A 15,559-nucleotide genomic window follows, 5' to 3' on the forward strand; every position below is an offset into this window, starting at 1 on the left:
GAAGAGTGAAATCTAGCATCTGTGCTACTAGAGCATATTATAGAAGGATGAGCATGTCTCCATGTAGATATGTCTCCATGGTCCTGTGGAGTCCTTGCCTAGTATAAATCTCTCAAAAAATAAATATGTAAAATAGATATGTATTCCCAAAGATACAGACGTGGTGAAACAACAGGACCCTTGTACCCCAATGTTTATAGCAGCAATGTCCACAACATCCAAACTGTGGAAGGAGCTACTATGTCCTTTGACAGATGACCAGATAAAGAAGATGTGGTATATATATACTACTCAGCCACCAGAAAGGACGAATACCCACCATTTGCTTCAACATGGATGGAACTGGAGGGTAATTATGTTGAGTGAAATAAGTCAATCAGAGAAATCATTATATGGTTTCACTCATATGGAACATAAGAAATAGTGAAAGATATTATAAGAGAAAGGAGGGAAATTGAGTGGGGAAAAAATAGAGAGGAAGACAAACCATTGGAGACTCCTAACTCTGGAAAACAAAGGGTTGTAGAAGGGAAGGGGGGTGAGGGGATGGGGTAACTGGGTGATGAGCACTAAGGAGGGACCTTAATGGGATGAGCAGTGGGTTATTATACTATATTTTGTCAAATTGTGTAAATAGATAAATTAATTTAAAAAACAAAAATCAAATGAAATATGTATTTATACAAAATATATTAAATTGGTTCTGTTTCTCTGGAGAACTCCAATACAGATTTTGGTACTAAGAGTGGCTCTATAAGAACATAATCTTAAAACGGAGTTTTCTGAATTGGTTCTGGGATTTCTGAAACTTGTTCTCTAATCTGATTAGATTTAAAGACTCTAATAACTCTATTTTTAGTAGTAAAGAGAGCACTGATCATCCATGGTATGATATGGCACTAGAAATATACAAAAAATCACCATTGTATACTCATAATCAAACACTTATGAGAGGCAAGGATCTTGAATTCCTAGTTCACATATCACCTAAATGATCTGAAAGCTTCCCTGGAAAAAGATTCCTCTAATAGACACAAGGCTGAGATTTCTTTTCTATTTTTTTTTTTTTAAGGCTGAGATTTCTGAGAAACAAACTCATAATCTAATCCTGTGAACCACTGAATTGCAACACAATTTGAAACCCCAGGCTCACAGATTATTCAGTTAAAGTGACAGCATAGTTTGAGGAGGAACATCATCTGAAAGTTGGAATGGAGAGATATGGGAAGACCCTCATGAAGCTAGAGATATTTGAGGCCCTACATTCTGATGAGTCTTGGCTAATAGAATTAACCTCTCAACCCCCGATAGAAGCAGCCCCATCACCCCCATCTGAGATTACCTGAGGGAGTTGCCAAGTAAAACAATGCTGATTTCCCTCAGGTCTGACCTCCATCATTGCTCTTTGCTACTAGACCTGCAATTAGACTCAAGTCCAAGCAGGCTACTAAAGGTGAGGTATGAAGTATGACCCATGAGGAAGTACACCACACTCCAAAAGAGCAACTTGAGTTTGCTAATTTATACAAACAAAAACCCTGCAACTGTGTGTGGGAATGGATATTAAAAATGTAGAATAATAGTGAAAGAAGCATAAAGTTACATCACAATGATTGTGTTGATATGGGCCCACTAAGCATAAGTTCTACTTTTAAAGTCACAGCTCAGGGAATTATTAAGGGCTCCAATAGTTTGGTTGGTTGATTGGTTGGTTGGTTGGTTGGTTGGTTGGCTGGCTTGAATATGGACTAAAAGGTGGCCCAGTGAGTGAGCTAGAAATACCAAATCCCTTGGTTTACTGTAAAGGAAGTAATTCAAAGGCTTAGAGTAATTCAAAGGCTTAGAGAGATGGAAATGTTAGAGTGGACTTGTCATTTGAGACCTACCTCCTCACTTTAGGAGGGTCCAAGAGACATCTTTACATGCCCCCTGCCCCAATTCACATGCTGAAGTCCTTACCACTAGTACTTCATAAGTTTAACTTACAGGGAAATTGGATCCTTATAGAGGTAATCAAGTTAACATGAGGTCTTTAGGGTGATTCCTAATCTGACTCATGCCTTTATAAAAGAGGATATTTGAACACACATTACATACAGGGAAGATGATATGGAGAGACACAACAAGAAGTCAGATCTACAAAGCCAAAGAGATAGGCCAAGAACATATTCTCCCTCACAGTCCTCAGAAGGAACCAATGCTGCCAACACCTTGATTTCAGATTTATGGCCCCAAAACTATGAAACAATAAATCCCTGTTGTTTGAGCCACATAGTTTGTTGTGTCTTGTTATGAGAGCCCTAGCAAACTAATATACTAAGCATTGAATAAATGCTATTTTTGTTAAAATTTTTATTACTGCTACGTTTTGAAAAGAGTAAAATCATTATACACCCATTCAAATTCATTGAAAGCTTTTGGAACTGCCAGAAAAGCAACTCTACTGCTGGCATCATTAACTTAGGCTTAAATGCCTTACTTTTATGTTTAGGAGTCAGCAGGCTTAACTGCTCGCTGGCTTACTATATTTTTGTTTGTCCACTTATGTTTGTCATCCTCTAGCCTTTCTAATTTGGGGGCTTGCTATCTTCTTCTTTCTTGGTTACTAGTTTGCCCCATTTAAGCCATGCCTTTTCCATAAATCACAAATATAAAAACAGAATTCATTAATGCCACCATTCACATGGCCCTCTTAGACAAAGTTTATCATAATAAAAATGTCCATTTGTTCAGGAATAATACATGCACACATTCAGGAGAATGACATTTGAGTCTTCTTTCAGATTTTTCTCATTCCTCATTGAGTCCTCAGCATTTTTCATGTAATAAATATACACACTAAGAATCCATACTTTGAGAAAGATATCTTGAATTGCCTTCTTAGAACCATCCCTTCTCCACCACTACATGAACTTTTAGAAGGACATAGATCTGTTAAGTGGAGTTATGGATGTTTCCTATCAGCCTCCATCTAGACAGCTTTTTCAACCTAGCTCTTTTCTTATATCCTGCTCAAATCTGTCTCACCAAGGTATCTTTCTGGCACAGTTTTCATTTGTGTCCACTCTATTTATGAAAACAAAATGACTATATCCACATGCTTTTGAAAGTTGGTAGACAGAGCACCATTAGAAGCTAGAAACTAGGACTTACTACTCCACAAGCTAGAATTACATCTACAAAATGTTTTAAAATAAAATATTTCTAAGCTTAAACTCTGATGAGCCCCCCATAAATACTGAACAAGAGGCTACTAATAACCACAAGATGTGTGTAAATATGAATAAAAGGTGTCCCAAAGTTCCGAACTTGAATAAATTCAGAAGTACAAATGCTACAAACTTACAAAAACACTATTTGAAAAGTTAATTGCATATATTACTGTCATACTAGGCTTTAAGCTTAAAGAATAAATTCTCAATTTTTTGTTTCAGTCACTTTGCAGATGAATTTCTTTGAATTAAAATTTTATTATTCTAAACAAGTACAGAAGAAATGGAAATCAGTTTTCAAATGATGTGTCTCTTTTCATTTTAAGCATTTATACTTCTAGAGTTATTTAAAGCCTTAAACTCTCACTAATACTTCTTAAACATCATTTGTTAATTCATTTTTTTTCCTTTTACAAATCCTTTTTCTTTAATATGATCATATAGTTTTTGTGTTCTTGGTACGAAAATGTTTATTTTTCAGTCATGAATCTCACACATCTCAGCAGCAGATTTTGTAGTTGCCAACTAGAAGACATTGCTCAGCACTGCCCTGCAAAATAAACCAATCTTTTTTTTTTTTTTACAACACATCAAAGTGCATTTCCATTGGAATTCCTCTAACATACTCATCACCAAACTGTAACCCTGAGACTTCATTGGGTCTGTTTACACTTTATCTGTTATTATCACTGAGGGCTCAACTCAAAATCTAGGTAGAGAAAGAAAATGTGAGGTTTCTTCTATAAAGAATATCACAAAACAGAGATCAAAGACATAATTTCACTTCTCAATCTGTGCAATCTAACTTTGTTTACAAGTAAAGAATGATTTTAATTGTCAAACTTTTAAATTTTATTAAATGTTTGTGGCAATGCATCGAATGAATTCCAGACCTATATAAATACACAGGCAGCTGTTTGTAATTTGCATTTTTATCAGTTTTGAAAGAGCACAATGTACTTCCTGCATCTTATTTTCAGAATTTGCATTTTATCATCTTTGGCTACCCAGTATATAGTATGGAGTACTTGAATATCTCATTCTTTGAATTTTCATTTTTGATTGTAAATCAGAGGATATCTGGCACTTTTCTCTTTTCTCATTTTTCTCTTCTCTCAACCTCCAGATTTACTTGCTCCCATTTCTTCTTGGCTCTAATAATAAAACACACAAAATACTTCAATTATTTTCCTTCTCAGCATTCTTCGGGATACCAACATTCTGCATTTCTTGGCTAATTACTTACCATAAATCTAAAGGCAAAACAAAACCTAAGTCCACTGTTTTAATTCATATATTTTCAAAATGCTATTCAAACTAAGTTCATTTCTTTCCAAAGCTTACTGTGTTTTGAATTTGGATGGAGGGATGAAAAAGGATGGAAATGATACCACATATAAGGGCTGTACCTTGGTGCACCCAGAGTGAACAGAACGACTGCTCCATCCTACAGAGACAGGCACCTCCAGTCACACCAGCCATATTCTTATCAGAAAGGACATGTGGCCCCCAAGGGAAGGCTGACATCTCTAATCGCCTTCAGCTCCTTTCCTTGCTTCCCACACATTTTCCTCTCCTGCTGCATTATCCTCATAGCATCTGACAACATTTTCCCAAAAGGCTCCTCTTGCCCATTTACACTTCTGTGGCCTTGGCTCTGAGATATTCCTTAGCAGAATAGGCTAGTGGCAGCTTGTGCTTTCTCCCTCCTCTCTCCAGCAGTCCATCTGCCCACTGGGAAATGCTGAAATCTCTCCTCTGTGCCCTAGCAGGAAGTGCAGGGGAGGAAACACAAGCTCATCTTTCTCTAGTCTGATGATGACAACAACAGTGGGAAGGGATAGTTTAAGGGTTACAGATTTCCCAGTCAAAAGCTCAAGTAAATAAGAAAACTATTTTTATAATTCTATTTAATTCCTTGAATCTAAGTCCTCATTCTGCCTGATGTAGAAAATTTACACATACACTTGCACATAAACTTAGTCCAAATTAGTGATTACTTAGTCATTTCACATTTACATTTCAACCATCTTCAGATTTGAAATTCGTTCTCAGGATTCTTGTCCCTCCCTCTCCCATCTCCCTGCTGTTATCCTAATTTCTAGGGTTGGGGAGAATGGTTGCTGCTTCATGACAGCTGGGAAGACAATATCTCAACAATCATGGGTCTCCACAAGGCCCGGGTCCCAGGCTGGTGAATGGTGGTCCAGACAACATAGCCTAAGGTTTCTCAAACTTTAATGAGCATCTTAATCATCCCGGGAAACTTGTTAAAATGCACATTTTAATTTAGTAGGTCTGATATGGAGATTCTACGTTTCTAACAAACTCCCAGGTGATGTCTTTGCCCTTAGACAATACCTCAAATCACAAGTAACGAGTGGATGATTTGGTTTATAATCAAATCCCTGGAAGAGCAGTCTTTTGAGATTCTCACTGAGTTTTCCCCTCCAGTAGGGCCCAACCCAAAGGCATATTTCTGATGCTATGCCTTTAGCCCTAGTCAGAAAACTGTTTAGCCCCACTGGCCCTTTCCCATGAACTGTTTCACTTGAACTTACAGAATATGTGATCCTCCCAAGCAAACTTGGAGCTTGGGAATCTCAAGAAGCACTCTCCAGCCCTCTCTCATGTTAGATATGGCTTGCTCCCCACACTCCCACCAATAGATCACATTGATAAATTCTCTCCAAAGTTTTTCTCCCTTGGCTGAATTTGGGAAGTGCATTGCAGATCCTCTTTATGCTCAAAGTCTTATAAATTTCAAAGGGAAATCCATCACTGACTTTCTACCCCTGGGTCCTGGCATAGCTGGATGTGAGGGGAGAAGAGCAGAAGGGAACTAGATTAGAATAGTAGCCCCACACTGTATCTGGTCTTTTGATACCTCTTCATACTCTCCCTCTCCTTGCTCTACAGATTGAACAAAACTAGTTTAATAAGCTCACATCCTGTGTCACTTTTCCTCTCCTGTGCCATACATGGATGGTACATGTTTCATGCTCTGAAGTGCCCCATCCATCCCCTACATTCTTCTGTAATTCATTATTTAACTACCTGGGATGAGAAAGGAGAAGGCTGCTGGGATACAAGAGCAGTCACCAAGATAGGGGCAAGGATGAAGAGTTCATCCTTAAATACTCCAAATAATATCACACCCACAAGGAAACCACTGAAGAAAAGGATGCAGCTCAACAATTTGTAGTTTTTATCCAGGATTTTTACCAACTTTTCATCTCCTTCTCCCCAAAATTAAGTGCAATCACATGTGAAAACCCACAAAAAGCTAAGAGAAAATATAGTCAATGAAAAAGCACTGCAACAGAGTTCTCTTAGACTACAATATGATTTGGAAAGAAATGGGAAAAAAAGAAAAGCAACTAACATCACAGTTGAAATCAAGAGTTTTGAGAAATACTAAAGAATATATCAGCTGTTTTTGTTCTTGTTTTTTGAAAAGTATACAGTTTCTAATCTGGATGTGTTCAGGTTCATTCCAGGAAGCTCTCATATAAGAGTTTATGGATTTCAGATTATTCTGAAAGCTCTAGGCTAATGATATAAGTAGGAACTCTCTATTTAGAACCTTTTCTGAAAGACTCAGTTTTCTGGAGTAACTGAAACCATTTTATCCTGTGTGTTTTTCCAAACCTACTGTACCAGCCCCAGGATAAGCTTGGAGAAGACATCAAGCTTTTTAGCAAAAGAACCACCTGAGGTCTGATTGGCTTCAAACCTCCACCCTGGGGAGATTCCCAGGATTTGCATACTCTCCCTGAGAACAGAGCACAAGAAGGGGGAATATCATAGTCCCTCAGAGCCTTCTGGCCTGGAAACATCTCAGGTTCTCTTTAGTCTGCACCAGCCAATATTTGTCCATGGTGGATATAGTAGGGCTTTAATATTTTGTGTCAAAATGTAGTTTTATATATTTGCTTTGTAGTTCAACAAATAATGAATATTAACATAAAATTGCTCCAACTGCTAATTTTATATCTAAGGAGAGAAATATATCGAAAGATTTCTGATAACATAAAGATAGACAAAGGAGAAACACAATAAAACAAAGTAAAATTAAATTGCTAATAGACAAGCTATCTACTAAACTCCAAGTAATTGTGTTCATAAACATCATGAATATTTTCTAATTTTTTCTAAAATGTTTCCTGACCCTGAAACATAAAAACTTGTCATCCATTTTTAGAATGACACATTAAAATTACTAGAAACATTTACCTGCATATATCTTTTCAGTTTTTGAATATGTTTTTGAAAAAGGAATTCTTTTTCGCCAGGCTGAACCATTATATGATGTTGACATATATTTATCTGAGAAGAAGACAGGAATTAAATATTTTATAACTTTAAATCATATTCCAAGAGTGTCTCAATGTTACAAATATCTCAGAGGTGAAACTATTCTCTAAGTAATGTATTTTAGCATTTCAAAGCTAAGGCATCAGGAACCCAAGTGAATTTATTAAGACCACTTATGTTATCAATGAACATGGTTATGTACCTCTTAATTGGCTGTCCAATTCTTCAAATAAGGCTCTCTCCCATGAGGCTAAGCTACAAGAGAGTATGATATCTGGATGTGATCAAAATATTTCATTGCCTTGCTTTACCATACAATTCTGCTAATTCTTGGAGAGGAAAGAAAGAAAAAGAAGAAAATACCCAGAAGGCACCACCAATTCCTTTTACCTTCCATGAACTGACTCCCATGATGTCAGGGATTACTCTACCATAGTGAACTTAGTGTCTCAGGAAACCAAAGCTTTATATACTGACTTGGTTCTTAAATATCTTTCCTCTGACAACTTTATATTTGAACTATTATCTAACAATGTTGTATTTGGGTTTTTAAGTATTACTATGTGGCCAGGATTCTCAAAGCACGGTTCATAATAATACTAAGAATTTATTTGTTTTTATTCCTGTGTTAACATTTGCACTAATGGCACAAAAGTAGTAGTGAGCATAATTGTGACCACCTTAATACAAATCTAGACAGCCATTCGCTCACAGTAAATAATAATAATAGTAATAATTGAAAGACTATTTTACCCAAGAATATCTTTATTTTTATATATAAATCCATTTATCATTTAATTCTAAAACAAACAGAAGAAAGACAAATAAAGCTAACTTCTATTTAAATTATAAAAGAAAGGACCTAAGAGAGACATTGAATTTTTACTTATGTTTCAGAAAGTGCACAACATTCAGAACTCTAGACTGTGAACACAGGAAAATACAAACATGAAATTAGAGGGAATTAAGTGGCCTTTTGTTGAGAGAGCTGAAACCCAACTTCAAAAAGAGAAAAATTCATCTGAAACAGGAGGAAAAGATTTAGTTCCCTCCTCCCCTTGGCCTTGTACTTCCTGACATATACCATGACTTTGCCTATTACATGATGACATGATTTAGAAGCAATCTGCACATGGTGGGAAAGATGAGAGGTTGTCAAAAATATTGTAGTTAACCCCCAAACTAACCCTTTCAGAAAGTAATCATAAAGGCTTAAGGAAAAGCCAAGGCGAGCCTGAAAGTGATGATTGAACAACGTGGTTAGTGGAACAAGAAAATGTCAACCATTTGAATACAATCCCCAGAGAGAAAAAAAGCTATTCAGAGGGAACAAAGTGCAGTGCTGTGAGACAAAACTCTAAGGAGGTTCAATGTCTAGACATCTGCACCCAATACATTTTTTTTAAGATTTTATTTATTTATTCATCACACACATACACACACACACACACACACACACACAGAGGCAGAGACACAGGCAGAGGGAGAAGCAGGCTCCATGCAGGGAGCCCGATGTGGGACTTGATCCCAGGACTCCAAGATCACACCCTGAGCCAAAGGCAAACGCCCTAACCACTGAGCCACTCAGGCATCCCCCAACACATTTTCTAACATGTCTTTAAGCCATGTGCTCTCCTGCTCATGGAATATATCCTCTCACCAGTTTTCTAAGCCATCCTGGTGGTGGTGATGGCCTAGAAACAGAAGGCGGGGACGGTAGTGATGAAGATTAACTAGACCATTACATAATGCCATGGGGATGCAAATCATGGACATGTATAAATCACATAAGAAAAGAGTCTTACCTGGACAGAGGTTGAGTTTGGGTTCCTTGTTAACATCAACTTTATTGTAGGACCCATTTGTGGGCCTGCTGCGGGGAGGTGCACTCAGTGAGACAGTCCTGATAACATCTCTCTGAACATGGATATATGATGCATTCTCAGCATTTCTGTTTTTATTATTGCGATGGTAACTCATTTTATTTTTGGGATTTGGGGACTGTACTGCTGTAAAGGAAAGGGGAGAAGGGAAAAAAGGATAATACAAACCAGTATCATACCCATAAATAACATACTGCTGCTTAAATGATAGTGCTATGGAAGACAATGTGTGCTAAAAGAACTAAATTTATAAGAGTTTGGGTTGACATCTAAAATAGCAGGTTGCACAACAGTAATTTGTTTTTCAGGTAGGAAATATTATTTTATATTTAATTTCTTTTCAAAGTATAGTTTAGAAATATCAAATATATAGATACTTCACCTCTCCGCATTCCTGAGCCAGGAAAATTCTTCGGTTCATCATAAATCCATTTCCTTTTTTTCACACCTTTAAAGTGAGGCTTCCTCACTGGCTGGACATCATTCACTTGAAGAAGATACAAATTTTTACAGTTTTTAAAGAGATGCTTTCATCTGAAAATTACTCGGTGATAATTACATATCTGTGCATTCACGTCAAGCAAGAGAAAAAAATAAATGCACTAGTCTAATACTTTACTTTCTAGAACAAAGGGTGACTTATTTCTTAAAGCATGCCCCCCCCCCCAAAAAAAAAACAGCTATCCTGGACATTCATTGATGAGAAAACTTTCAATACGTAGCATTCCTCAGAGAAAAATGCTCTTCCCCAAAGGAATATGTAAATTGCTTAAAAGAATATAAAATTCATTCCAAATATAATTATAGATCTCATTATATTCTTTTTAAATAATTTTAGAATTGTTATTTTGAACATAAATCTCCTTCTTAAGAAGTTGGATTAATGTAAAATACCTTTAGTGAAAATTGCCTCATTTTTTTAAGTTTTAAGAATTTGAGTGTGTAGTTAGTTTGGTGAAACAAGTCTAAGTAATTAGAATTTTTAAGTGCTAAGGCTTTTTACTTTCTACTGGCATATTTTTACATTGAAAAATTTATATACAAGCTCAGTTTTCTAGGAATTTCTAAGGCACATTTCTCCAGAGAATTCTAAAACAATTTAGTAGACAGGGGCATTCTTTGCTATTTCTCTGTGTGGAGATCCCGAACAGATCCTGGGAAGTTACTACTGCACGGAGAAAATGAACAAGTTCACTATGTAGATTACATTAGCTCTATATAGTGGACTAATAAATCTGGCTTTGCCCTAGCTCTGAAGTTCAACTTAAGCATTGTCTGAATTCTGATTCACCACGTCCTCTCCAAACATCATGCTTCACCCTTACTCTCAAGCTCCAGCTCCAAGGATTTGGAAACCATATTTTTAACAAATGTCACTAAACTGAGCTTCTTAGGAATAAACCATCATAGCCCTCTTCGGTGCCTGGCTGGGATCTAAGAATATTACAAGGGCTCAGTAAAAGAAATAAGAGAAAGTAGTAAAGAAGGAAGGAAGAAAGGAAGGAAGGAAGGAAGGAAGGAAGGAAGGAAGGAAGGAAGGGAGGAAGGAAGGAAGATTCATGAGTCTTAATTGTATCAAGAGAAGTATCTCAGTATCAAACTGAATGGCATGGAGAAGCCAAATCATGAAAAATAATCCAAAACATAATAAAGACCTGTCAATGTATCTCACTGTGGGTTAAATTAAAAATGCTATACTAATGAATCTTCCAAGAGAAGTTAGTATATCATTAATTTTAATACCTAAAATAAACTAGTGGGAACGTATATAATTTACTAGGACCTACATCACAATTCGTTGTCAGAGTTAGTAGAAGAATATTGTTTTTAATTCTTAATACTGAATAATTTTCAAACCATCCTTTTTTCTTTCTTTTTAAAAATTCTACTTCAAATAAGCAAAACAAATCCATGATAAGACAAATATATCTAAGGCCAAAAAGTGATAGAGCTAATGTCTCACTTGAAGAGGGGTCCTCTCTGCACTTCATACTGATATTCTCAGTAGCATTTAATACATGCGTTGTAGGTACTAGTCGGGTAGTTAGGGAACGCTTTGGATGAGGACTGTCCTTGTTATCTTTTAAAGCAAATTAAGAAAATAAAATGTCAATATTAGTAGAAGAAGCTTTCAGTTGGTATTTCACTTTTCAAACATTATACGATGGGTATACCTCTTTAAAAAATATAGATGTATATTAATTTTTATAATTCATCATTGAAATTCCCTAATCACTACATTGATTCCCCAAAATTTGTCACTAACAAAACATTAAAAATCCAAGATACAGACATTATCTTCAATATATAAATTATGTATTAGTGGTAATATTTTTAATACCATCATATAGAAGAATCAGAAGTTTATTAATTTTAAATCAGATGCACTTATTTCAATTAATATTTCAGAAATTAGGCACTGCCTTCAGTCCAAGGCCTGATCCTGGAGACCAGGGATCAAGTCCCACGTCAGGCTCCCTGCATGGAGCCTACTTCTCCCTCTGCCTGCGTCTCTGCCTCTCTCTCTCTCTCTCATGAATAAATAAATAAAATCTTTAAGAAAAGACTTCAGAAATAATTTAAATGTAACAACTTTCATGTGTTTCATGCTTTGGAGAAGGACTGTCTGCCCAGCAGAACTTTATACAATGATGGAAATGGCCTTAATTTGTACTGTACAAAAGGATTGCCACTAGTCACATGTGGATAGTGAGCACTTGAAAAACAGCTAATGTAACCGAAGTACTGAATTTTTTTATTTTATTTCATTTTAGTTTAAACTTAAACAGTCACATGCGAATAATAGCAAGTGTTAGTATAGTTAGATTTTTTTTTGCTTTTTGTGTTTTTGATAGATTGGGCAAAATATTTCCATCTCTGAGAGAGAGGAACAGAGACTTCCATGTCATTTCCCATAAGAATAATTTGATCACAAGGGCCTCAACCTATTCTTGAGAACATTTATTTAATGGTGGGGAAAATAGTAGATGAAATTTGTTAATATTTAGAGGGAGAACATATAAAGCCCTCTAGTTATAGGACAGCTACCCTTTTAGACTGTACCTAAGAGAGCTGCCCAGCAAAAAGGTACCAGCTGGAGAATTCTACACATGTTATAAGGAGATTATAAAACTATAAAGGATGGGATGCCTGGGTGGCTCAGTGGTTGAGTGCATGGTTCTGGAGTCTTGGGATCGAGTCCCACATAGCGCTCCCTCAAGGAACCTGCTTCTCCCTCTGTCTATGTCTCCACCTCTCTCTGTGTGTCTTTCATGAATAAATGAACAAAATCTTTTTAAAAAATTATAAAGGATGGATTTTCTTGTCATATCTCTTGATTATTCACAGACTAGTAACAATTAAAACATGAGAATGTCATAGAGGTCAAAATGAGATTAATACTTTTCAGTCTTCACAAAGCCTTCTAAGAAAATCCAATCACACTGAGTATTTGAAGTTGGAAAAAGAAACTAAAGAGGATTTGGTTTTCTATTTAACAGAACCAATAACTGTAGAGCTAAAAAGATTCCTAGAAATTACATAATCCAACAGGCCAATATTTCAGATAAGGAAACTAAAGCTAAAAGAGATGGTCTCATGATCAAACAATGAAGGATAGACTAGGACTGAAACCTTAGAGTTCTTGACTCCTATTCATTATATTTAGTGTATGTTTTTATTTATTACCTTGCCTCTCCTATTGGTTACTATAAGTGTCAAGCTTTGTATTTAACATATCTATCCAGATTATGAATGGGTTAAAATTATAGGATGGCTCATTACCTTTAGTATTTGAACATTTTGACATAGTGATTTCCTTTTCTTCAGGTAAAGTTTCATTTTCATCTACTCCAAGAAATATGATCCTTTGTGGAACATAACAGTCGCCTCCTACAACAATACCTTACTGTCAGTGGCCATGGTAGCAGAAAGCTGTACAAGACTATCTTCCAACACAAGATTATCCTTCTTTATAATATACCTTCTTCCAGTTTTGTTTAACTTCCCAGTTTTAACTTCCCAGAAGTGTTTAACACTTCTCAGTGATAACCACCCACATCTCTACACTTACCACATATGTTTAGATTAATATATATATATATATGTGTGTGTGTGTGTGTATAGTATTTGCACTTACATACAGATAATTGCAAAAATTAACATAGTCAACACAATTAATTTTCCTTTAATTTAATTTACTTCTACTCTTTACCAACCTTCAGTGGTACTAAGAGTATCTTCAGATATATGAAAGCAAGTTTTATGCTCAAGTTCTTCTATTTTCCAAGATAAATATCCATAATTGTTTAAAATATTACTTATATACTTAATTTCCAGATTCTTCACCATACAAGTTACCCTTTCATAACATAAAATTTTAGTTTCAAGTAACCTTCTTTTAAAATGACACACATGGGTGGCTCAGCAGTTGGGCGCCTGCCTTCGGCTCAGGTTGTGATCCCTGAATCCAGGATCGAGTCCCGCATGGGGCTCCCTGTGAGGAGCCTGCTTCTCTCTCTGCCTGTGTCTCTGCCTCTCTCTCTCTTTCATGAATAAATAAATAAATATTTTAAAAAATAAAATGACACACATATGTGGACTACCATTACAGAAATCAGTAGAATTACTATAATAATAGTTGATATTTATAGTTGATATATATGTCAGACACACACTCTACTGAGTACTTTAAATGACTTACCACATTTAATTACCTTCCTATACTACTCCTAATAATTCACCACGTGTTTGCCTGAGCTATTTGATACCTGACAGCCATTATTGAATCATTTTTAAACCTTGTAACCAACAAAAAAAATTTGCTTTTTCTTCACAATCTGTATCATGTCGAGTCTTTCCCAGTTGAAGAAAATCTACTATCAATGTCTTGAACAAAATGCAAGACTTTGTGTGTATCACAGTTGGAGTTTACCTTGTTGAATTTTGCTCCCGACCCAGCATATTAACTTCCAGTCATCTGTAAATTCTACATACATGTCTCCATTCATCCAGTCATTCAATTGTTGAAACATAAAATCATTTATTCTACAAATATTCACAAAGTGCATATCATGTGTCAGACATTCCCCTATAGAGATTCATCTATGGCAATTAATTATATAAAGTTCCAGGCCTCAATTTCCTTACCCAAAGACAACAATAAAAATGTCAAAAATATTTTGAAAAAACAAAATTAGTTATGAGAGAGGAAATTAAGGATCATTTATTAAATGGTGATATATTCAGAATCTTAACTTAACTCACCTCCATTTTCAAAAGCAGCAATGTCAGTCCTTGGTTTCCTATCCAATGATGCTTTTATCTCACCTTGCCTTTCAAATAGGCTAAATTTTGTTGGAACTGTAAGACCATCCCCTAAAAAATTAAGAAAAAAATTAGAAAGGAAAAAGAAAAAAACACCCCAGGAGCCATTAGATGCTTACATTAGCCTACAGTAGAATTCATGATGATAGTAAAAAGTCTAAAAGCTAATGCAAGTATTGTTTGCAAAGTGATATGACTAATAAATTTATAAATATATGAATTTTAAGAAAATTTTATAATTATGAGAAAATAACAAGCAAATTTAGTTTCCTATGTGGATTATATGTGAAATGGCAATTTAAAAATTTAAACAATCTAACATTATGTGTGTATATTTATTTGATGTATTCTTTATATAAAGAATTTTGTAATATTTCTTTTAATTATATCTACTTATGAACAAATTGAGTAAAAAGTATTAAAGTCCACTACTGACAAATAGTAATTATATTGTGATAATTAAATAACTCTTAGCAATTCTATATACCTCTAGATAATTTTCTCCTAAAATAAACTATTAAAAGCAGAATAAGAGAGACATGATAATTGAATGCATCATATGATTCTGGATTGGATTCAAAACCAGGAAAACGTTCATTTGGCTATAAAGGACATTGATGGTACAGCTGGTGAAGTTTGTCTTTTTTAAAAATCTATAAATAATATGGTATCAGTAGTGATTTCCTGATTTTGATATTTATACTAAAGTTACATAAGAGTTATATAGGGGCATCGTATCTGCAACTTATGCAAATGGATTAGAAAAGAAAGAGAGAAAAATAAAATCAAATGTGTAAAATGCTGACATTTGGGGAAATTTGG

General features: G+C 35.4%; 1 protein-coding gene across 13 annotated transcripts in view; it reads right to left on the reverse strand.

Moving 5' to 3' along the window:
• Window positions 1-4,126: 4,126 nt before the first annotated feature.
• C15H12orf50 (chromosome 15 C12orf50 homolog) overlaps window positions 4,127-15,559 on the reverse strand; it is a 42,006-nt gene continuing 30,573 nt past the window's right edge. For 7 of the 13 annotated variants that reach the window (XM_038558616.1, XM_038558615.1, XM_038558617.1 and 4 more), the window contains 7 exons: window positions 14,678-14,788; window positions 13,196-13,303; window positions 11,376-11,492; window positions 9,795-9,899; window positions 9,335-9,538; window positions 7,449-7,541; window positions 4,127-4,366 (listed from right to left, as the gene is read on the reverse strand). In XM_038558616.1, the coding sequence (XP_038414544.1) occupies window positions 4,341-4,366; window positions 7,449-7,541; window positions 9,335-9,538; window positions 9,795-9,899; window positions 11,376-11,492; window positions 13,196-13,303; window positions 14,678-14,788 (764 nt within the window). In that variant the 3' untranslated portion in view covers window positions 4,127-4,340. Of the gene's footprint in view, window positions 4,367-7,448; window positions 7,542-7,731; window positions 7,785-9,334; window positions 9,539-9,794; window positions 9,900-11,375; window positions 11,493-13,195; window positions 13,304-14,677; window positions 14,789-15,559 lie in introns of all 13 variants that reach the window. The other 6 variants (XR_005370448.1, XM_038558610.1, XM_038558612.1 and 3 more) reach the window with 6 other exon arrangements.

Source organism: Canis lupus, chromosome 15 (genome assembly GCF_011100685.1).
Source record: "Canis lupus familiaris isolate Mischka breed German Shepherd chromosome 15, alternate assembly UU_Cfam_GSD_1.0, whole genome shotgun sequence".
NCBI classification, from domain to species: Eukaryota; Metazoa; Chordata; class Mammalia; order Carnivora; family Canidae; genus Canis; species Canis lupus.